Genomic DNA, 23,856 nt, shown 5'->3' on the forward strand with positions numbered 1-23,856 from the left:
TTTACTTACCTGGTTAACGAAACTTTCCTTTTTTTTTGTACTCGTTTTAATACTCTTGTTCTCACTTTAATACTTTCGTTTTTATACTAATTCTACATTTTTTTACACTTAATCGTTCACTTCACTAAATAACTGCACTAAATTGCACTAAATACACTGTACACTGTACACCACCTACTTGGCATACCTTCTGAATTCCTAGGATTGAACATTGAAGAACAATAGTATACTTCGATACGAATCGTTTCCAAACAACGCCCGAACGGATTTCCACTAATAACTTGCAGCCACCAATCGAATAACAGAAAACATATTTTCAACCCATATTAGGCGTTATGGGTTCGCTTGCTAACATTAGTAAGAATTAAAACGTTCCATCCCCACATTTTTTAACTAGTATATCGATATCGCACATAAACAGCTTGAAGAATATAATTTGTAGAATTCTGTAATACCCTATCTTGGTTTAAAACTCATACTTACAGATGGAAATATTGCTGCAACTTTCTTCGTTGCATTCACACAAGTTCCTGTAATAGCATTTCAATGCGTAAACAGGAAACCCCTATCGAAGCATTGTGGTTGTCCACGGCGTAGCTCATAATACTTGTTATCTAATATTTCCTCTGATGTAACTCGTCTATGCATGAAATTGTATTTTTTTTATTCTATGTATCTGTTCAATTGTCGTGATGTTAGTGAAATAGCCCCCTGGAAACGTTGATTCCATGTTGATTCAAAATTATATTAAGGATACGATTTAGTTCCTGAATACAAGTACTCTGAGGTTCGATTCCCCCTCGTCACAGATCGACAATCTAAAATCCTCTCTCCTCGCTCCATTGGCTACTTAAAGTAAATAATAGGAGAAAGGGGAGACGATTGCTCCTTAATCGAAAGGTTACAAAAACGACTGTTGCCCTTGCTTCTCCTAAATTTAAGGTTGCAAATAACCGCCTATGGCAATATACTTTGATGCCGGCAAGAAATTAATAATATGTGAATGATTAAACTTCTTTAATTGGCTCAATGCGGTATACCTAAAAACTCGCCCATGACCAGGCGGAAGTAAAAACCACTAGGTGTGAAGGTCCCAAATCTAACTAAGTATTGGTTCGATTCTCCGAAGTTCCCGAATAATAAACAACAAAGGATCCTTTTCCTTCCTCGCTCCTTTGAATACACGTGTAAACTTTTTAAAGCGCACAAAAAAAGTAGAAAGGAAAGAGAGGATTATTCATTATTTTGGAGGGTTACTTAAAACGAAACAGGGTTCCAATAAATTTTAAATTCATGACATGTAGACTCAAGGCAATTTCTACGAGTAAGCTCAATATTGAACTATTATTCGTTGTTTGTCACGCTTAAAATAATATAACCTATAGTAAATTAAAATTCAAGATCACAATATCAACAGTTTGACGGTAGTTCCTCCTTGAATCTACATGAACTTAAATATTGGAAATTCATTGTAATAAATTAACAAACCAATGGTAGTCAATAATAGTAATTCAACCTTTGTTGATATCTCGAATCCTTATGTAACCATTCTCTATTTAAACCCCATTAATAGTTGACGTTAATAATTACTCATTACCAATTACTTGGGGTGACTAAATTGTAATCATTCATTTATCCTTGTAAAAAAAACGAAACACGGCTGTCCTGCTATGTAATTACCACAACTTATGTATTGGCATATCTTCTTTTCCATTCATCTTAGGTGCCAATCTCTTAATCAATGGTTTATGTTCTCTTATTTCATTCAATCACTTCATAAGCACAATATTGAAATTAAAACATGTGTGTAATGTAATGAAATAATGCAAACTAGTGTGCTCCTGAGTATATTACATTGTTACTAATTATAACAATACTATTTCTTACTTACTTGTGTAGTGTTAAATTTCTAATGGGACCCTATTTCGTTGAATATGAGATGGTACACATCTCACTAGATTGTAGTATTTAACGTACGTAACCGTATATTAATACTTACTTTTATTAAAGTTCAGAATTTGCCATTAGTGAATCTACTGTACTAAAGAAACTGAATTGAATCTAAGATAGTGTGCTGAACATTACAAAATCACCGTTAGAATGATAAACCGAACGGTTCTCTGTTATTGTCCAGTAGTCTAATTCACTCTCTGTCATTACTTTATTCTCTGTCCTTTTTGCATATATTACAATTCCAATAAAATGTGGATGTTTGTCGTTAAGGTTTTTATGCAAGATTTTTTTAATAATGAATCTTTAGAACTGAGAACTGTTAGTTGTTAATGAACATTATGTAGGTTGTTCTCCTGTTGCATTCTTGCAATCGTAGCATTTATGATAATTGAGAAAATTGAATTTTTCTCTTAATGTAGCATGTTCAATATGTCATTGACTTTTCAACTTTAGTGTAATATTTCATTCAAGTGACTTCTTGCAAATTTTAGCACATTGAAATGTTGTTCATCTTTACTTTGATATAGTACATCGGTAATGTTATATGATGTGTCAAACTAAAATATTTTTGTTAGTTGATGTTACTCATTCCTAATCACTAAAATATTCTTAGTTGATATAACTCATTCATAATCACCTGTATTTCCATTTTAGCTGTGTTATGTGAAGGAACAGCGACACCATTTTGTTATAAACGTTCTCTGTATTATTGTTAAGAAAAGATGAAATGCGACTATGCTGACAACAGACTTATAAGTATACATAACCTATGCTTTCTTCGCTTTGCAAAAACTTTTTTTTTCAATGTATATATATTTTTTTACGAGGGTCACTCGAAAAGTAAGGATATCTGTGTTCCAGCTTCAACGCTCGCTTCTTGATGATTTTCGAGGTCGAAAATTATGAAGCAGTGGGAATGTGACGCTGAGTTCAAAAATATGGTTACATTGCTCTTTATTGAAGGAATTGAAAAAGATTATTTTGATTAATATGCATTTTAAAAGACATTTTTCTCTCTTGACTTGCTACAAGCTAGCAACAGAAAAAGGAAATACGTAAAACCTTCTGAAGGTGACTAATGTTGCTTTTGCTGCGCAATTTTGTAGGAAGTTTACTTGTCGAAGGTTACTCATAGTCATCCTACAGCAGGGTGCGAAATCATTTGAAAATGGTGGGGGGGAAGAAGTTCAGCGATCCACACTAATGCTTCGTGGGGCCTCCAAAAATTGAAATATTAATGGATTAATAATAATAATAATAATAATAATAATAATAATAATAAATGTTCAAACTAGTTGTAATTGTTATTTAAAAATACTTTAATGTTATTTATTCATTTAACCAAAATTGGTAACTTATCTACTGCATTTAGTACACACTTCGGTGCGTATGGTCCAGGGTTAGACTCTAGTGGGAGCACAGTACCCTTGTGTTTACCATTATATTGAAGATTACACTCGCGAAAATAGCAGTAGAGATATATGTCAGAAATAATAGTCCCTGAGAACCGATGTCCTAACCAAGCATTAGAACTACTAACTTGAAGCGCTCCACCTGGCAAGCCATAGATCCTCATGAGCTGTAGAGTCAGAGTATAGTTTTTATTATTATTTAAGAAATTCTCGTTTCTTCGCTACGTACGTAGTTTTTCAGTTTGGTCGTTCAGATATACGGTCACCTTTGTAAGTCTAAATAATAATATGTATCTATATTGTATTATTAGCAAGAATATATTATTATAAATATATACTTTTAAGTGTTGCAGCTGTAGATGACTTACTGAACACCTTGTAAAGTTCGCCTAACAAACATGCAAAGTTGTGAACAGCATTCACAACACCAAAAACTGTTTCAGAAACAAGATCAATTCGATGTGCCATGCAGTGTATGCTAATTAGGCACGGGTTGACATTTATTCTAATTCGAGCAGCAACACCTTCGTTTCTCCCAGTAAACACTGCATCCCCGTCCGAACTAAATCCAACCAGCTTTTCTTTAAGATTAAAAATATCTATGCCATCTTCGGAAAATGCTTGAATAATTTTCTCTTTAAGGGATTTTGCATCGGCATTTTCTACAGGCACTAATTTATAAAAACGACAACAAGGTTTATTTTTATCGTCCACATATGTTCATATAACAGCAAGTGCTTATCCGCAAACCTGTTTGTAGATTCGTCCACTGAAATTGAAAAACAATCTGTTTGTTTGAGAAATTCCAATTTTGCATGCAACTGGCACGCTAGAGAATAAAGGTCTTCATCTTGTCAACAACCGAAAAAGTTAAACACCTGATCCTTTTACAAATAAACTACGTTTTTTAAAACAGCATGCATTTAAAATTATTGTTTGTCTGAAGATTTTCTTTATAGACCTACTTATATTTTCCTATTAAGGTGTACCCCCCTTACAGATTTTGGTGAGGGAGAAAAGCAAGTGTAAAATTTTTGGTGGGAGGGAAATCCCTCCCGTCCCCCCCCCCCCCCGGGATTTCGCACCCTGTCCTACAGGATACATAATCATGATTTTGGCAACGTGACACCGTATTAATATGTTGAAATTGGTTATATAGATATGAATCTATAGATAAGTCTAGAGATCACGCTCTTGAATTCTTCCGGCTGTGACAGTACACGTATGTACATGTGTGTCACGCCACGTATTTTGGGTGCGGCAGTCCCTAAGAGCCAATCAAAATGCAAATGAGCAATAAGTTTCCATATTTGTGGAGATGATAAAACGGATGTACTGATGGATATGAGGCTTGGGTGTGACCCTCGAGAATAATATAAAATAACCTCAAGGTCTCAAACGGTGGCTCAGAAGTGCAGAAGTTCAGAAGTTCCGAAGTCCAGAGGTGCATAGGTTCGAGACGTCGGTTGTGACCAGACAGAATCATCGTCAAAGTTTCTAAGAGTTACAAGAATACTACCATAAGGTATGTATAATCTCTTGTTGCATCATAAAATTCAAGTTTAGAGATGTCATGCGGTACTTCAAAATGATTTGTGTACCTACCATAAAACTTTCAAGGTTAAGAACTGTTGTCGCATACTTGTATTTCATTTTCCATCTCCAATAACTTAAATGTCTGAATAACTTGCCTGTTAATCGATTTATATTAAGATATATAACAATCAAATGAACTATCAAATATCACATTATTCTTATTAATCATTCAATTAAATGTTGTTATATATTACCATTTTAGTTATGTAATAAACTTACTTTTTATAAATAATGTTGTCATTCCCCTAGATTAAACCACTTTTCCCATGAAAATCATGGTGTACTTTAAGTATATTTCTTTGTGACATCCACTACAGAATTAGCGTGAGCAGATCTCTACATTATGGTGGAATAAAACGAGCTAAGCAAATAGAAAAAGAGATTGCACATCGTCACACTCTCCTACATACCATATGATTATGTTTGTACACTGTAATATTACCATATTCACATTGGAAATATAATTATTACTAGCTCATTTCGTTTTTAGTCGGCCACTATAGCAGTGTGGTCTAGAAGGCTAGACAACCGACATATTAGGCATCGCGGGTTCCAATCCCACCTCGGACATGTTTTTGTTGTACTTTTCACCTTACATTTCATTGTAATCTTTCTCTTTCGTAGTGATTCGGGATGAGTTGATTTTAGTTTAGCGTCCCTTTCAGCAGCGAGGCTATATGAGAGGTGAACATACTGATTAACGTGGAATCCGAACCACATGGGCTCCCGCCGGGAATCGAACCTGGGTCTCTCTCGTAGTGATTCAGATCCCACTTTACACTCCTATATAGATTCGAAGTTGACACAGGACGTAAAGACGACATCACTCAATTTCGTTTTTCAAATGCATCAATATTTTGTGACACTGCTTACATTTTGCTATGTTATACTATCTGTTTTATGCATTTAAACTAAATTCATAGTATGAGACCCAGATTCCTTTATACCATCCGTTGCCACATATCAAACTTCTCCATTGTACATTTTCAGCACACGTAGCTGCAATAGTGTGCAACACTGTACCACTACATTTCATTGTTGTGTTTAATGATAATAGTGCATTTTAAATCTGTGCAAATTTGTATATGGAGCTATTTCAAATAAAATATTTTTATGCTGAGTTGGCGACACTGCTTCATCTATAGCAACAACGTTTATGGTTTTCGATAGGGCATTTTGTTCTCATTATATTGTGAAATTTTTGTTTTGATTGATTTAACGGTTTTCAAGATAGTTACTTTAAACGTACATAATTCCATGATATAATTCTTTGGATATTCAAATTTTGAAGCCCCCTAGCTCCTATCCTTCTGGTGCATAGTACCTTAAATTTTGCTCATGTTCATTTCTTATGATGCTCTATGAGATGTGCTATGTGGCAATCAGATTTTAGCGACAACTTGTGGGACCCTCCCGAGTCAGTTTAAACTAGAAATGGTTCATTTCTGTCTTTTCTAGTTTCAGTGGAAAGTTATGGATTAGAACGAGCGTTTAATCGATTGCAGGAAATCACTTCTCGCTATATTTCACCAACTTTTCAAGATGTATGAAAAAAAACTGTTCTGCAGGTTTGCAGAATATCATATGAAGAGAACCTAATTATCAAGTTTTTTTTCTGAAATTTCTAACATAAATCAACTTTTTTCTTAATTTAACGTCCCACGTTAGTTTGATTCGTTAGTAAATCTAGAAAGCGAACATTTGATAATTAATGACAAGTTTATCTAACCTTGTATGTTTTTGCTTGATGACGACTACTTAACAATCGAAAGTATTCCCTACTAAGTACAGTTAAGCTTCATAAGGTAAGAATTACTGTTGTTACGTGACAAGAAAATTAAATTCTTAAACAATTTGTGTCAGTATTTTCTTTATTATACCGACAAAATAGCATTTGTAGATTTGTTAATGAAATCTTAGTTTTTGAAAGGGAAGAAAATAGATATAGCCATTTTGAAGAAATTTCTCGTGCAAAACTTTCACAATCATGAAATAATTTCGTAATATTTGTACGGTATATATATATATATATATAAAAAAAAAAACTTAGTATGTCATGTGGTACTGATGTTACTCATGAGCGTCTCTGACATGTTAAAATTGTCTTGAATGACTAGAATACTGTAGATTCCAGCTCAATTCACGTCGAGATTTTAATTAAATGGGATTCTACTTGAATTATAAACTAAAAGGGTAATTTCGCTACCTCTACCAACATAATTCACTTAATTTTTTTCCATTAGTGTTACTCCACTAAATTTAAGTTTATATACAATATGGTTCTTAGGTAATTTCTTCGCTTTAACTTAGGAATTAAACTATTAATACCACCTATTAACTTAATTTTTCTCTGCCTTTCCTGTTTTCCAACTACCATACCTTCTAAATGTCATACATCATTTCAGACGATTTCTTAATATTTTCTTAATTACTTCCAATTACATTTCTTTAGCCCATTATTTTCAATGCCCATCATTGGTTTATTGGTCCAAGATTTTCTTCCATCTCAAAGTACAAATTTCGAGAACTCGAGTATTTTTGGTTGTCTTCTCGTATTGACACGTTTCTGTTCCATGCAAATTGATACTCTTCATCGGAGTCCATTCGTAACTTTCCATTCAGTGACTTACATGGTACGCTTCGTATCATAGTCATAAAGTTCTCCTTAAAAATTTTTCACCACTTTTCCCGTTGCTTCCATTTCAAGTACATATTTCATATGTTCGTTAATAATAGTATCTAGGTGTTGAAATACAGGCATCTATTCTACTGTCTTGCTCAGATATATGTCATAGCCTGAATCATCCAGCCACTACTGCTTTTCTTTTTCATATTTAGCCTTTCCTGGTTTTGTATGGTATCATGCTAATTTTCGATTGAAATTCTTCAGTAGCTACCCTCTCAACTGACAATAATTGAATCAGTAGTTTTGAGAAGGTCATGAGTCAGGAAGTTATGACAAAACAGGAAACAGAAATATTACTTTTTGAAAATCCTGATAGACATAAAACGATCGACCTCTGTTTAAAACAAGCAGAGTTTTCTAGTCATAGTACGAAATAAACAACTTGTTTTAAGCATTTGGTGTTAAAAAAGTAAATAAATTTTTAAAAACTGGACCAAAGGCTTTCCAAAACGAGTGTGGAAAAAGTGAACACTTAAGATATATTTTGTTCATACATAATTTACTCGAGACTTATTAATAGAATAAATGTAATAAAATGCATGTTGCGATAAAGAAATACGTAATAATTACACATAATCACTTTCTTCTTCAACTTGTTCTGTTGTTGCCCAGTTGACAATGTATTGGTAGAACTTAGTCATTTATTCATCAGGAATGCATCTTAGGAGTTCCTTGATATCTGCTATCTTCTTGACATAAATTGGGCAGTCTGTAGAGTTAAGCTTTCTCTGTTTGGAACGCTGGTATGACTTTCACAAATCCGTTTATCAGTCGAAATGCATGCTCTGTAAACCCATTGATGACGTCTTTTGCTTTCACAACTCCAGGATAATATTCAAAGGAGGAATACCCAGACACACAAAAGTTAACCTTTTGATTTCCATGAACTATTTTTCCCATTGAGTCGATTGACAGTGTTGCTTTCTTCTAATAATTTGGCCACTATTTTTTTTGCTAGTGCAAAGTTTTTTTCCAGCGGTTGTGAGAACAAACCTTCCAGCTGCAACTGGTGTTTGGGCAATCATTTTTGTATATTCCGTTGGAGTGTAGTCACAATCTGGTTTCTTCGTTTTCTTTTTGATAATGCTGAAGTCCCTGTCGGAAAAGAGAAAATAGTGTCCTCGCATTGGGAAGTACAGGAACTGTTTTGCCAGCGCAATTAACACGATCGGTGTCTTTAATTTTAGCAGTTTTTTTTCCTTCACTTGCTTGCATGTTCCACTATTTCTCACACCCTTTTACGTTTCTTGAGAGACTGAGCAATATCACCTTCACTAAACGACGCCATTTTGATATTTCCAACATAGGCAGCTACGATGAAAAGAACATCTGTTACTGACTCATGTCTTTTTCACAACACAGATATGCTAATACCTATATCTCCTATTGTCAAAAAGGTACTCATGTCATTTTAAGTGCAGATGGTGTATCTACCTTCACAAAAACAAAAACTGTACTCAGCGTAAAATCGAAATTTTATGACTCATCACATTTTCAAAACGACTGACTCAATTATTTATTCTTCCTATAATCAATGGGTTCCCTAAACAAACTCTTCTTCACTACTTTTCTAGATATTATTTGATGGTACTGAGAGATTTGGTCAAATAAGCTTCCAATTTCATCATGCTATATCATTTCTTGTATTTCAAGTTTGAATGCCTGCTTTCTGTGCAACTTTCTTCCGAATCTTTGATCCTTTCTCCTAGCATCTTTAGTATGTTCATCAACATTTCCAAAGGAAAGAAGTTGAAACTCTTGTAAACGAACGAACACTACACACTCTTCCTTTCTTCTCTTTGTCTAAACCGTTTTCTCCTACTTTACTCAAAGGAAGCTAATCGCATCTTTGTGCTCTGTCTCCTTCCAAATTAAAGCCTTGAACTTCCTCTTCATTGACAACAGAATCACTGTCATATTCCAACCTCAATTTTTGCTTCGAGCGACGTGAAAATAAGATTGCTTGAAACGAATTTTACCTCACTCCCATACAGATCTCCCCATTCGAGCGGAACAGGTACACTAACCACTGTAAACGGCAGGCTAATCGTAATGTTTATATGGGGACTGTGTTAGTACTTGGACAAGATGAGGGTAGTTAAATTGTGCTCACATTGTGCCTTTGCAATCCTAGAACGACGCCAGCGAACGCCTATTTTACAACTAAGTGTCTTTGAGCGTATTTGCAGCCATATACTGAGACCATGAGAGGAGGGAAAAACGTTTCATTAAGCTGCCGCTAGCATGACTAATGACGTCTCAATGACTGATTGATTGTATACACGATCGGAGACAAAGGGTTCTCATATCCGGCGTGCAACTGGAAAGAAGGACTATTTAGGTCTCCGTAACTGACAGGACTATCGTCAATTCAATAAGAGCTACCATAGTTCGCATGTGATCATACGAACATTACATGATAAGTTTTTGAATATTTGTCTATCATCTGAGATTCCTTTCGCGCGATTACTCCTGATAGCTGCTCATCAACAAGAACGTTATCGTTGGTTTCAGAACAGGCTGCAGTGACTAGACAAATGGAAGATCGTGATATTCAGTGATGAGAATAGGTTTGTTTTGAACAAAGTGACGGCTCTGTGCTCGTACGTAAACTTGCTGGTGAGAGGGGAAAACAGCGTGTTCCAGTTTGTCGTATTAAGACCCACACCAGGATCTATGTTAATTAGTAAGAGAGTGGGCAATAATATAAGCCAACTATCCGCCTTCCTTCAGAGGAGCATCACTAGTATTTCAGAGACTCGTGTTGTCGCTAATATTATCCTCAGAGATTATCTGGACACTTATCTTCATCAGTACAACGGTCGACCCTATATCTCCAAATGAACTAATCACCCTCTACGCGGAACACCAAATCGTTATATTTGACTTGCTAAGTTTACGGATATAAATAAGCATTACTGAGCATTGTGGGACTAGGTGGAACAGTACCTGACTGCCATCTCTCAGACGAGCATTCAGCATCTGTATGTAACGGCCAGTTACGCATGTGAACTGTTGCTTGCATGGCTGCGCGGAGTAGTTCATGTTCAGGATGTTTCTTTGGTGCCATATTGGGAACAGTACCTCCTACAATCTATTTTTTCCCTGCACAACTTTTGGTCAAACCCGTGAATACCTTCCTAGTGTTCTGAAGCGCAATTATAGCAGTAAAAGTTCGATAGTTATCTTTTTTTTTTTTTTTTTTTTTTTTTTAGCTAACGAAGTCTAAACTTTGAATTTATGATTATACTCTTGATTTGATTACAAATTTCGAATATTTATTTTTACTTCTTTTGTATTCCTAATAAACTCGAAAGGAGTATTGTCTACCTTTTCGCTCTACATCTCACATGACTTCCACCCATTGACGTCATTCACTGTAGTTTAGAATTTAATTAATTTTCATGAGCTCTGTTCTAAAAAAAAAAAAAAAGTCCTTACTGAATAGTTATTTTGCGTTTATGCAGCTCTTAAATAAAATGTATCTTTGTCATAACACTCGTAATCTTTGTATCACAAATGTAGTTTATTTCTGTCTGTAGCCTGTGCCTCCTTTCTCGTTTTTCACACCCATTCAGTGTTTCCCCTCTTTAGAAAATGAAATGAAATCTTTGAGTTTATCGTACCACGTTTATGCCTGTTAGGCTAAGGGAGACAATAAATGAAGCACGTGAATGATAGAAGAATCGGTGGAATGAAAAATGGGAGAAAACGTTAGTACTCCGAGAAAACCCACGAGCACGATGTTGTCAACCTCAAATTTACTTGACCGGGTATCAAACCATGGACCCCTACTAGAAGTAAGCGCTCTACCACTTAGAAAAATAAAGAATGTTAACTAATTCACTAAACATGCCTCATTACCTTTTTTAACTACTTATTACTAAGTTTTTACTTCGTTTTTACTCGTTTATCTAGTAATCTATAACGACATGTACACGAACACTAATACATCAAGGACAGTTAAAATTCCAAAGGCTCTCCCACCGGGAATCGAACCGGGCCCACGTATCCACTGAGCCACCGTGTCCCCTCGCCCTCTTAGGTTGGTAACCTCTGTCCTAGAGGATATTTCAGCTAAAGCCCGCCCCATAGCAGAATAGATGCAAAATTGGGTAGTTTGTATTTACTATCTAGAACAGGTTGATGTATATTTTCGCACTAGTCATTTTTAGACCAATACAACCATTCCTAGCCACCCTCAACTTCACCTCTAGGAGGAAAAGTATTGTAATGTTGCTCGCTTCGAATATCTTGTAGAATCATAAGGGGAATATTAGTGAAATAATTCTATCTTCCAACAATTATTTCAGGTGTGACACTTCAACTTCATCTATCAATCTAATGGAATTTTGTCAAACCGCTTAGTGCAAATATATGCGCAGATTAAGAACATAGGAACCTCTTTGTAAAACTTCCTAACATTGCTTTCTTTATTTTCATGGTGCAACTGGAAACAATTGCCTACAGATTATTACTTCGTGTGCAAACTAAAGGCCTATGAAAACAGTATTCAGGTAAAATACACTCTTCAAACTGTCTTACGACATATTGAATAGACCAAAGCGAAGTAGGATAGTACAATAAATTATAATATAGTAGATTAGGTTAAGCTAGTAAGGCAGATTGTATGAGGTTAATAGGGAATAGGGTAGAGTAGGTAATGATAGTATTTTAGATGCCATAAGTAGGGTAGGGTAGGTTAAGTTAGCAACTCAGGTTAAAAGAGAAGGTTATGTTAGTAGAGTAAGCTAGGATCTGTCGGATTAGTAGAGAATGTTAGGTTACTTTACTAGAGTAGTAGATTAGTATTGAAGATTAGGTGATCTTAGTAAGGTGTAAGATAGGTTCGTGCTTGCATATTGTATTTACATGTGCATTAATGTGGTTTCTGCAGTGATATGAAAAAAATGTTATATTTGTTTAACGTCCCACGCGTATGCCCTTTAGGCTAATGGAAACGATTAGTAAGGCAAATGAATGAGATGGAATAATTGGTTGAATGAGAAAGTGAGAGTACTCCGAGAATACCCACGGACAGGATGTTCTCTACTAATAATTTACTTGAAGTGGGATAGAACCTGGAACCCCACACACCAAAGTAAGCGCTCTACCATTAGCCACCGTTTTACCCGCGCACTGATACAAGTTCCTATAGTATTTCTGATGGTTTCACACTAGTAAAGCTACAATTGCATATCTTACATAAAATACAGCGATTAATCTTCCGCACATGGCGGCTCCAGAATAGATCCACATAAACTGGTTTTCAACGTTGTGTTATTTTTATATATATTTCTTCACCTAGACTTGCTTAGTTTCATTTCCATCGTTCATTCTTAATTGCTAACTGGTAAATGTTTAGCAGACGGGGTCCAGAATTACGTAAGAAATACAAAATTTACGGGAGAAATGGAAGATGCAAGTGCTCAGACGTAACATAATTTAAACTAAACTGACCTGAACTAAATTAAACTAACCTAATATTAATAGAAATAAGCGAAATTCTATCATTTTATCGAAAATTATGCCCCTACGCTAATATAATCTAACATAAAGTAACCTAGCCCAACCGAAACTATCCTAACCTAACCTGAACTAACCAAAAGTAACCTAATGTGAACAGGAACTACCGAAATTGTAACGTTTTTTTAAAAATATAGCTGGAGGCCTTCTGCTGTTCCATGCTGGACCATGTTCTGCTAATTAAATCTTTTCTTATTTTTATGCTTTTTTTTTTGTTTTTGTTTTTGCTCTTCGCTAAATACCTATTCCTCTGCATTTTACAATGTTACTTCGCAAAATTAATACCTTCGAACTGTTAAATGTTCAAAACAACGCACTATTCAGAGGTAATGAGAATGATGCATCATTATCTTCTCGTTCCAACCAACACTAAACAACATTCTACTGAGATATTATGTAAATAGTTCTTTAAAGGGCGGATTGGGGCAGAGCCTTCTTTCTATCCTTATATTCATGAAATATGAACTCTTTGCATGAAATGCTCTCTTACTGCTTTATAAAGTGTTTGTAAAGAGAGGAGTTCATTAGTGCGTGCAGACTGACTTCATGAGGACTGTGTATAACTACAGCGTGTGCATTTATTTCATTAAAAATGTAGTGCATAAACTATGAATTAACTACAAAATACAAACCAACTTCTTCTAGGTTTCCACTAAAAAGTACGAATGCTATCTAACCGAGACCGAACGGGGGCGGATCACGAGGGCCAAGCCGTAGCGAGGGGGTATTTCCATAGGGAACAAATGCGTCAGCGACGGTGGGTATACGCATAAACGATAGTGAAAGAAAAACACTTTATATGCCATAAAACATACGCCTTGTGTGTGGCACAGTTTCACGACACTTCTATAAGCACTTTGTACACTGCCATCACATGGCACTATAATTTTTCATGCATTTCTTATGGAGTAGGCCTACTACGAGTTAAAATAAAAGCACACTTTCCATTTCGTATGTCTACCTTATTATACACGTAAAAGTGAGTTCCCGATATAGGCCTATTTTGATTACTTGTATAATACTATTGTGAAATAAAGTAACGTATTTCTTTCGTAGACTTTACAAATTTATGTCCCATAAAATGAAAAAGTACTCAAAACTTAACCGCATTTTACTACATTTAGGTATGACCTAACTCACCTCTTGTTAATTTCCCGGCCGCTCTGATTTCTGTATTCCCTCCATTACTGTAGCATGCACATTTCAGGTTAGTTAAGTAGGCAATGGGTTTGAAACATTGCCATATTAAGCTCTATTGCCTGTTACCTAAGATTGTGTCAATAGGTTAACTCATATAGTCCAGAATTTAAATTAGTTTTTCTCCCTAATTAATCACCCTGCACTGGCGATCATTATTATCTATTTTGTTGTTCTCATCCTGATATTTCATCTGATTTTGTTAATTTCTTCGTAAATTTGGTATTTCGGGGCCGTCCTCTACGGCACTTAACCCGAAACAGCTTCCCTATTATTAGCAGACATACTCTGCCGGCGGATAATAATATCGAATACAGGACTTCCTTCAATTGCGCACTGGGAGTGCAAATAAGGGCCATGTTTAAACAATTAAATCAATTGAAAATATTTATTCATTTTGTTACTCTTATTTGCTAACTAGATACACGCATTTGAAATTTTGTTATGCTGTTCTATAAGATTGTCTGCGTTAAACTTATTTTTTGGGGGGTAGGTAGTTTAAAACTTTTTATAATCATATCACGGCAGTCAAACACAAGGCATTTCATAAGCAATGTTTGTTTCCTTATACATTGCTTCTTCGTAAATTTCTTACAGTCTATGATTACTTATCACCCAAAGCACTATCAAGGTTTTGTGCCCCATTCCGTATCGGTTTGCGTCAATGCAACGCAAGATATGCGTTTTTATTTTACTACAGGAATAGTCTTTCTATTTGATCTGTGCCCCTTCTGGCGCTGCAGTCGATGTGTGCTTTCCCGTACCTCCCTCAAAAGAGGAGGGAGAAGTTGTTGCGGCCGAGATCTTTCAATTGTTAGATGCGGAAGCGTTGCCAAAATGAATTATTTCACGGACTCCACTGTCCTCCATCTTGTTAGCCATTCTAGTAGCCTACGATCTTCACTCAAGACCAAACGATTGAATGACAAATTGGCAACACAGCTGTGGTCATTCACTTCTTTTCCCTAAGCAAAGGGAGAATTTCCTCCGTCAGAGGATGGCGGGGGTGGAGTTGAAGTATAGTTCGCATACTTTCCGAGGGCATAGATGAGATAGACAGGCTTTACCAGTTATAACCGATTTCCTTTCGTAGGTTGTGTTGAGTTTCGCTCTGTAATTTTGGCGAAAGCAGGTACGGAATAACACCATGGGCTGAGCTGTAGGGGTATGGGTGGCATTGCCATTCAAATTTTGACAAAAAAAAATGCCACCTATAAGATGGCTCTCTACCACACTAGGCTAGGAAGTATTCCACAGTTCCGATACCGACCGAGAGCAGACAATTCCTAATTTCGCTTATGAATAGTATAAGATCCTCAGTTTCACAAAAGGTCACATATTGGTAATAATAATAAGTACTATGTGAATGGACGTAAGTTATTAATGGTTTTATAGTATGATTACTTCCTTATTTGCTTGTAGTATGAAAAGAACCTAGCCGCCCTGGAAAAGTAGTAGCTACTGTAACAACCACATTTCTGTACCCCTAGGATTCAAGTTATTATCCCTAGTACGCTCATAAACACAAAGTACATCTCTACTATACTATGCACAAATACTCGCTGGCGAAAATAAATATATAATACAATCTTCCTTCAGACAGAGTGACTCATTTTAACCGTCAAATTACCAGAGACTTGCTGCTATATTGTTAATCTGCACCCAAATATCTTGCAAAAGGATATGTGAATAATTAGCAGCAAATTAGTAATTTATGAAGTTTTTTTTTCTTATACCACCTCAACTTTACCTGCAGAAGGTGAAATATTTTAAAGCTATTTGGAAATATTTTCATAGGCATAAGAATATTATTGTTAAAATAACTCTAATTTGTAAGAATGTTATTTCTAATACTCTTGAAACTTAACCTGCACGAAAATTATATTAATTTCTTACAATAAATCCCATGTAAACATAATTATTGAAATTTATTGACCATATTCTAACTTCTATTATAAGACGTAATTGGTGCATAGTTAACGGGAAAAGTGGTGCTTCATGTTCATTCAAATATGTAACATACTCTTGTACCCATGATTCATTGCGTGTACTTGTTGCTATAACAATACACTGAAAATTGATTGGAGTTGAATGTTTCTGTTTTTATCCTAAAAAAATAAAATTATCAGGCAGAAGGTAACATAAATTTGTAAGAATTTAGTAAGAAATTTAATCTTAATATACTTTATATACTTTAAAATATGTAGTGCAAAATAAAGATGTCATTTACTGTTCTAAATTTATTAAAACAATAGCGAACATGGTTATCTGTCATTTGATCGAATAGGGCAGTTACTTGAAATATGTAATTGTGCATAATATTTTTTCTACAAGTAGAAGCTATGATTGATATCTAATATAGGCATATGTCGGACAGATGGGGACCAGCATTTATTACCAAACATTTTTACATCCTGGTAAATTTTCAGTAGGCCTAGTTTTTTTTTTTTTTTTTTTTAACTAAGGTTACTTTTGTTTAGGTTACATTGGGATACGTCAGGTTAGGTTAAGTTTGCTTTCTTATTTATGCCTTTCCTTACTTTTAGGGTTTTTAGAGTTTAGCACCTTCTTCCAAAAATTTGTGAACTATATTCTCTTCCTTTGCTGAACGGATTAAGTATAGCCCGCTCCCCCCAGTGATTTTAAACGAATCATAGTGATTCTAACGATTCATATTAGTTCATAATGAATCGGAATCACATGTTGTAAAGATTTAAGATGTAAATGTTGTGGTAAGGAAGCTTTAGTAGTGGTAGTAGTAGTAGCGGTAGTAGTAGTAGTAGTAGTAGTAGTAGTAGTAGTAGTAGTAGTAGCGGTATTAGTAGTAGTAGTAGCAGTGGTAGTAGCAGTAATACTAGTAGTAGTAGGAACGGGTTAGAAGCCCCGCAGGGGTTGTTGGGTTCTGTTCCTGATATAAGTAATAGTAGTAGTACCAGTAGTAGTAGCAGTAGTAGCGGTAGTAGTAGTAGTTGTTGTTGTAGCGGTAGTAGTAGTAGAGTAGTAGTAGTAGTAGTAGTAGTAGCAGCAGTATCAGTAGTAGTGACTCTTCCAGTTCCGTTGACAAAGAACTGGGGGGAGCGGGCTATATATACACAAGCCTGCTGAACATCCCACCCGATACAGAATCCCACCATATCCCAAAACGGCCAAACTTCAATTTGTGTATTCTTACAACTTTATGTATTATTCCGCGAAGAGCAAAAAGTCTATTACATATTTCCCACCGCCGGCCGATTACACACACTGATTTTTGATATCACTACAATCACAGATTACTCACACTTCAATTATTTTCTCGTAATGTGGAATGATTTCTCCTGTACACATCCTGTTTTTCTTTTTTAAACCAAATTTTGACCCCCATCTGTCCGACATAACCACTAATATATTATTGATTCATTACAAATAACAATAAACCTGTTGAGAATGCTCCAAGAGCATTGCAAGAACGAACTGAAAAAGAATGGAGAATTGGAGCGGGAAGGATAACTATCATTGTTCCTACATGTAAAAGTAAATATATATATCCACACCTTCTTCTGTTTCTCGTGAAAATTCGCAAAATATAATCTCTCTATGACTTACGGTTCCCGAGATATAGCTCCTTAAATCTCTGAAAATTGGCCATTTTTCGGCCAATATCTGGGGAACGGTAAGAGTGACGTGAAAAATTCCATCCCTTTATCAGATAGTTTTGATGCTCTATCAAATGCAGGGCTCAAAATTGAAAAAAAAAAGTCGCAAATAACACACACACACAAAAAAACGTAGATAATTCAGTAACGAACTTTTTAAGTTCGTTGAAAATATACTTCGTAAGAATGAAAATGTATATAGACAGGGAATGTTCTCAAAATATTTAATGTAATAGCCGTTTAGTCAAAACTTTTACTGAAATAATTAACCATACCAGTGAAATAACCTGAAACATGATATTACCAATATTTTATCTTAGGCCAAATGTTATATAAAAAATGGTTAATGATTTCTGCATTCTTTATCAAAATATTACTATATGTTTATCATGGTACTGAATGCGAATTCGAAAGTAATGCACATTATCTCTTCCAAACTATGAATATTTTACGAATGTAAATCCTAACAAGATTGAATGGGAGTTACCGTGTCCCCGTATTTTTTAAGTTTTTTTCAGGGTTTGAAATGCAGATTTCGTTTACCTTTGTCCAATGGCACCACCTTTGATTTCTGGAACCGATTGCTTCATGGTCAAATTACGGGTCGAAAATTAAAAAAAAGTGGGGAACATTTGATGAATGTGAACCACTGGCGTAGGGAAGGGTTAGCCAGAGGGGCCGCCCCCCCAAAGAGGTCCGACAATTTACTTTGGTACTTTGATGTTTGTGATTATATATATATATATATATATATATATATATATATATATATATATATATATATATATATATATATATATATTATTTTTAATTTTTCTATATGTACCTATAACAGCACTTCCCCACTCAAACACACATCCTGGCTACGCTACTGATGTGATCCAGTGACCGACTGAGAGGAAATAGGTATCATTCCATTTGTATTCACACTACATGAATAATTAATATCCCATTTTCGAGAAAATTCTATTTTGACCCCGAAAATTAACGAAAATCTGGAATATTAGATCTTAGATTTTCGTTAATTTTCCGGACCAAAATTAAATTATCGAGAAAATGGCATATTAGTTATTCATGCACGTGTGAATACGAATCGAATGGCACCCATTTCATCTCAGTCGGACACTAGTCCGCATTGCCCAAATGGTCTCACTTTTTTTTTTTTTTTTTTTTTACTTTTGATTCCTAATTTGATCTTGAAGCGGGCGGTTGCAGAAATCAAATGTGATGCCATTGGATACAGATAATCGAAATCTACATTTTAAATACAAAGAAGTTGAAAAATGTGGAGCCATGCTAACTCCCTTTTAACCTTCTAACAAAATGAATATAATTGATGACCTCATTAGTAAGTCATTAATTTAAACAACTCGAATTCAAAGCATAATTGATCTATCCATAGCAAAGTAACAATGTTTCGGCGAAGCATCAAAGTTTATGAAAACTAACTGTCAAAACTTTAATAAGGGGTGCAAATTCAGAATAGGGGCAAACTAGTGATTGGTGACATATACTCTGCTTTTATTTCTTTTTACAAAAATCATTGGTAATGACTTGAAAAATTGTATTATATATTGGAAGTTGCGTTCTTTGGTACAGATTAATTTTAAGAAACCTTGACCCTTCTGGAATTAGGCTCGGGAAACTTGACTCAAATCATCCTAAAACAGTTACCCACCTTTCACTACCATTGTGCGTAGTATTCGAGTACACATTTATGAGTGCAAAATTACATGAGACGAAAATGATTATGAGTTCGAAAGACATGCAGAAGCCTGTGCTAGGTGACCACTGCCAACTTGCATTGGCACTCAGAGGCGGCGTTAGGTGCGCGCGGAGCCTACTGCCAAATAACGACCCCGCAAGGCCACAACATAAGTGAATGAAGTTACTGTCTTTTACGCTAACATATCGATGGCCAACGTCCCATTTCAAACAGTAACTTCTTTTTACTTATGTTGTGAGCCCAGGTAAATGGCAACGATGCATTTTCGTTTAACACTGGGCACATAAAGAGTGTACAGCCCAAACGGCTCGTCTGATTTAAAAGAATTCTTCACTTTAGATTGAAAACATCATATTTGGAAATGGTGTTTTCTCTTACGTTTTATTGTAACTCTGATAACAACAGAGTTTTTTACGTCAGAGGACTTTTGAGACACCCTATATATATAAATTCTCGAAAATGAACAATATTAGTGTCGAATCCACAGTTATCAGGTTTACGGAGTAGAACAGTGATACTCCGAGTAGAACAATGAACATTGGCACTTCCAATACCGTTTAAATCCAAATTCAGTCCCGCATCTTGGGGAGGGGAGGAAGGATATATATATATATATATATATAAATGATGCCAAATGGCCAATATCAGTGTTGAATACACTGGAAACAACGCAATGTCCGTACCTCATGATGTCAAATGGGTTCTCAACCATTTGACCTTGATCTGACAGTGACATCTGACCATGACACTTGATTGACGCATATTTGGTCGGCTTGCGACATGGAATCATACCATACAGCCTCTTCTTTGTTATCACCTCGATTTACGTCCTTTCAGGCTCTTTCTGAATTTACCATTGCAATCCCATAAGGAAAAAATCGAAATTTGACCTTTGACCCTATATCTCTTCAATCCTTAGTACAAGTGACGGCGAAACAAAACTTATGTCCTTCGTCTAAAGTTACACCAAATTGCACGGCTTTACCTCATACCACTTTTGCACAGTGAACAAATGAAATAGACATACGAATTAATCAACCCTCTGTATATTAGGGCTACTATTGCAAATTTGAACGTCAAATTGTTGATTGGAACCCAACACCTCTTTCAGCAATGAGGTTCTAAGAGATCTGTTTTGAGTTCGAACCTGGCTCATGACATGAATATCACATGTGTTTTTTTTTTTTCACAAATAGATGTTATTATTTTTTTCATTGTCTTTTGCACAGGAAAATCTGACATATATGAGGTAAAAGTCAAATTGGTATGTAGAACATTTATAGGAGGTTACTTTGGAAACTTCCAGAATTAATGAAAGAGTGTCTTACAAGGTACATTCGCGAAGTGTCTCCTTGGAATACGTGTAAAATTGATTCAAACACAAATTTCTCCGCGGCCGAATGTGTATTCTACTAACTTTAGCGCTCATAGTGGTAATTTGTATATTTATGAACTTCCATATCTAGAATTCAATCATAAACTACAATGACGCTTGGACTCAAAATTGCTTTTAGTTTCTTTAGATGTAACTGGACATGAATTTGGGCATATGCGGTACAAATTGGATCAATTACTGCTTCTCTGACACACGTTACACAACCCGGCCGCCACATTGGATTCAACTTCCGTTTTTTCAAATGGGAATAGGTGCATTTTATACATCAAATTCATGTAGAGCTTTCACGGAAATTCATTGGTCTAGTGAGTTTTATTGTATCTTGTAAGGTTTGCAAGATATTGCATGGTAAATGTCAGGCAGTTCAGGAATATTGAACCAATTTTTATATCTCTTGGTTATATTTATCAAAATGGAACAACCATTGGTAACTTAAACCAAACCAAAATATTGTCACACAAACTTTCTTAAAACGTTACTTACAATCAATCAAGATTAATAATATCTTAATTTTCTGAGAACTAATCGATTTAAAATTTAAAACAGTTGGAGAATTTCTTTAAAAACTTTAATGTTTTGTTTTTTTAGATGAGCGACAAAGAAAGGCAGACAGATGAAATGCTTGCCTTAAGAAGCATTTACAATGAAGAAGAATTCAAAATTAACGATGACAAAACGCAGCCCGAAGGAACGATTTTTGCCCAAATTGCGGTCCCTGAGAACTTCAGTGTTGTATACGAGGACTTCCAAGTTAGCGGTACGTATTGCTTATTGCTAACAAAGTTAGAGTAGTTAAAAACAAGGAAAACAATAAGCGTTGGATATTTTGGATCTGTGGTATTGGATTCAATACTTATACATGGTTCTTTCGTCGAAAGGAAATTGGAGACTTGAAGCTGCTGGTAATGAATAATATATAAAGGTACATGAACTAACATGAAATCATGGGTACTTTCTGTTGAAGTAGAAAGTTGAATTTTGGCATTTTTATTGCCATAGGAGTGCAATCAACCGAAAGATTGCAAAAATATATTTCTTACATTTCCAGAAGCTAAAAAGGGATATGAAACATTTCCATGTTACTTAAAGAGTCTTTTTTGGGTCGTAAAATATCACGTTATAGATAATTGGAATTGAAGTGAAAACATGAAACCCAATATTCTTGTAGGTTTTCAATAGTGTTATCTAACAAAAGAAGGTCACGAAGTTGCTCCGCTGAGATCCGAACAAGACAATTGTGTTTGCATTTGACATGTCATAATTAGACGAATCCCAAAGTTATGCGTGCCACCGGGCGGAGTATCGTGAGTTAATTTTGTAATATAAAAGTTAGTAGCTGGCAGAATAGTTTAAACCGAGTCAATTGTTCAGAAAAGGTTGGGTAGATGGAAAAGTCGACGGACACTTATCCCATCATTTTAAGGAAATACTTTTAGGGTAAAGAAAAGAGTTTGCCCCAGGGTCTGCCGTAGGGTCTCAGACGGGTTCCAACTCAAAAGTTTCAAATGGCAAGGGAGGTTAAGTAGCACATCATTTGAAAGCTGTTGTGAAATGAAAAAGATAGAGCAAGTCTCGACTCTCTACGACAACCCTATGAAAAATAGCGGCGTGTCAAAATGTAAACAAAGTCCATGGCCATCCCTATAAATCGGAAATGGTGAAACAAATGTGAAAACAGGAAAGCTCGTGCGGCGTTATTTTCAAAGTAAACTCTAAATACAGTACCCACTGCTTCAGAGGTACAAAACGGTCGTTTTGTACCTATTAATTTAGCAAATACATGGTGCACAAGAGGTAACAGGTACAATGTACCTATGATTTCTTAGGTACAAATATATCTCATAGGTACAAAAGCGCCTAATTTCATGGATACATGTATAGTCAGAAACAATATTAAGTATACATTGGAGCTATTATTTCTTATACCTCCAACCTACACTTAATATTGTTTCTGACTGTACCTATTATATTGATAAATACAAGGTGAGTCAGTTTGGAAAGCATCTCACCTTTACTGAACAATCATAACATTTTTTTTTTCTTTTTATGCTAAGACTGGTTGCCATACTGATCTGAGTCTTTTTTTTTTTTTTTTTTACTGATGCTTTCTATGCTGCAAGAATATGCAAGGTTCTCTTAACTATGGGTAAATATTGTAGAATCTTTTGGACGTTCAGCCCTTCCTGAAGGATATTTAAGTTACAGATTTATCGACGAAAATACATAAAAATACCATCGATGATATTTTCCATACCAAAGCTTTGCTTTTATCAACCCAAATAAAACAAAAAAATAGCTGAGCAAAGCAAATATGTTTTATTAGAAGCTAAGTTTTAGTTTTTAATAAAACATATTTGGTTTGCTCAGCCATTATTTTATTTAACGTGGATAAAATTCCACATAGTTTTCTTTAAGGTGTGCATTAGGTTTGAAGAAAAAATACTTCAGTTTGCACATGCGGACTCACACCGATTAAAGCCCCCCAAATTGAATAAAGCAAATCAGGAAGCTACGTGAAAGATTTCAAGAACAAGCACGGACCAGATAGGTTGGTTGGTGGTGGGGAGAGAGGGGAGCGTTGATAATACGAATTTGATGTGTTGACAGATTATTGCTCACAATTTTTCGCTACTACATTATATAATCTTAATACATAATAAACATCATTATTTTAAAATGAAGTGCTAAAAATACTTGATATACAGGAAAATAATTCAAATGAAACTAAT

General features: G+C 35.2%; 1 protein-coding gene and 1 long non-coding RNA gene across 5 annotated transcripts in view; one reads left to right on the top strand and one right to left on the bottom strand.

Annotated features, from left to right (window-relative positions):
• The window catches only part of LOC145674492 (uncharacterized), a 306,129-nt gene extending 291,581 nt beyond the window's left edge, over positions 1-14,548 (bottom strand). Inside the window, exon 1 of the long non-coding RNA XR_014128955.1 lies at positions 14,314-14,548. This is a non-coding gene — a long non-coding RNA (uncharacterized LOC145674492). The remainder of the gene's footprint in view (positions 1-14,313) is intronic.
• Positions 14,549-15,315: 767 nt separating this feature from the next.
• Positions 15,316-23,856, top strand: part of LOC145674493 (E3 ubiquitin-protein ligase RNF14-like) — a 54,055-nt gene continuing 45,514 nt past the window's right edge. For 2 of the 4 annotated variants that reach the window (XM_081744621.1, XM_081744624.1), the window contains exons 1-2: positions 15,604-15,742; positions 21,716-21,884. In XM_081744621.1, the coding sequence (XP_081600747.1) occupies positions 15,737-15,742; positions 21,716-21,884 (175 nt within the window). In that variant the 5' untranslated portion in view covers positions 15,604-15,736. Of the gene's footprint in view, positions 15,503-15,603; positions 15,743-16,384; positions 16,507-21,715; positions 21,885-23,856 lie in introns of those variants that run through there. The other 2 variants (XM_081744622.1, XM_081744623.1) reach the window with 2 other exon arrangements.

The sequence above is a fragment of the Thermobia domestica genome, chromosome 17 (assembly GCF_964235325.1).
Source record: "Thermobia domestica chromosome 17, izTheDome1.hap1.1, whole genome shotgun sequence".
In the NCBI taxonomy this organism is placed as follows: Eukaryota; Metazoa; Arthropoda; class Insecta; order Zygentoma; family Lepismatidae; genus Thermobia; species Thermobia domestica.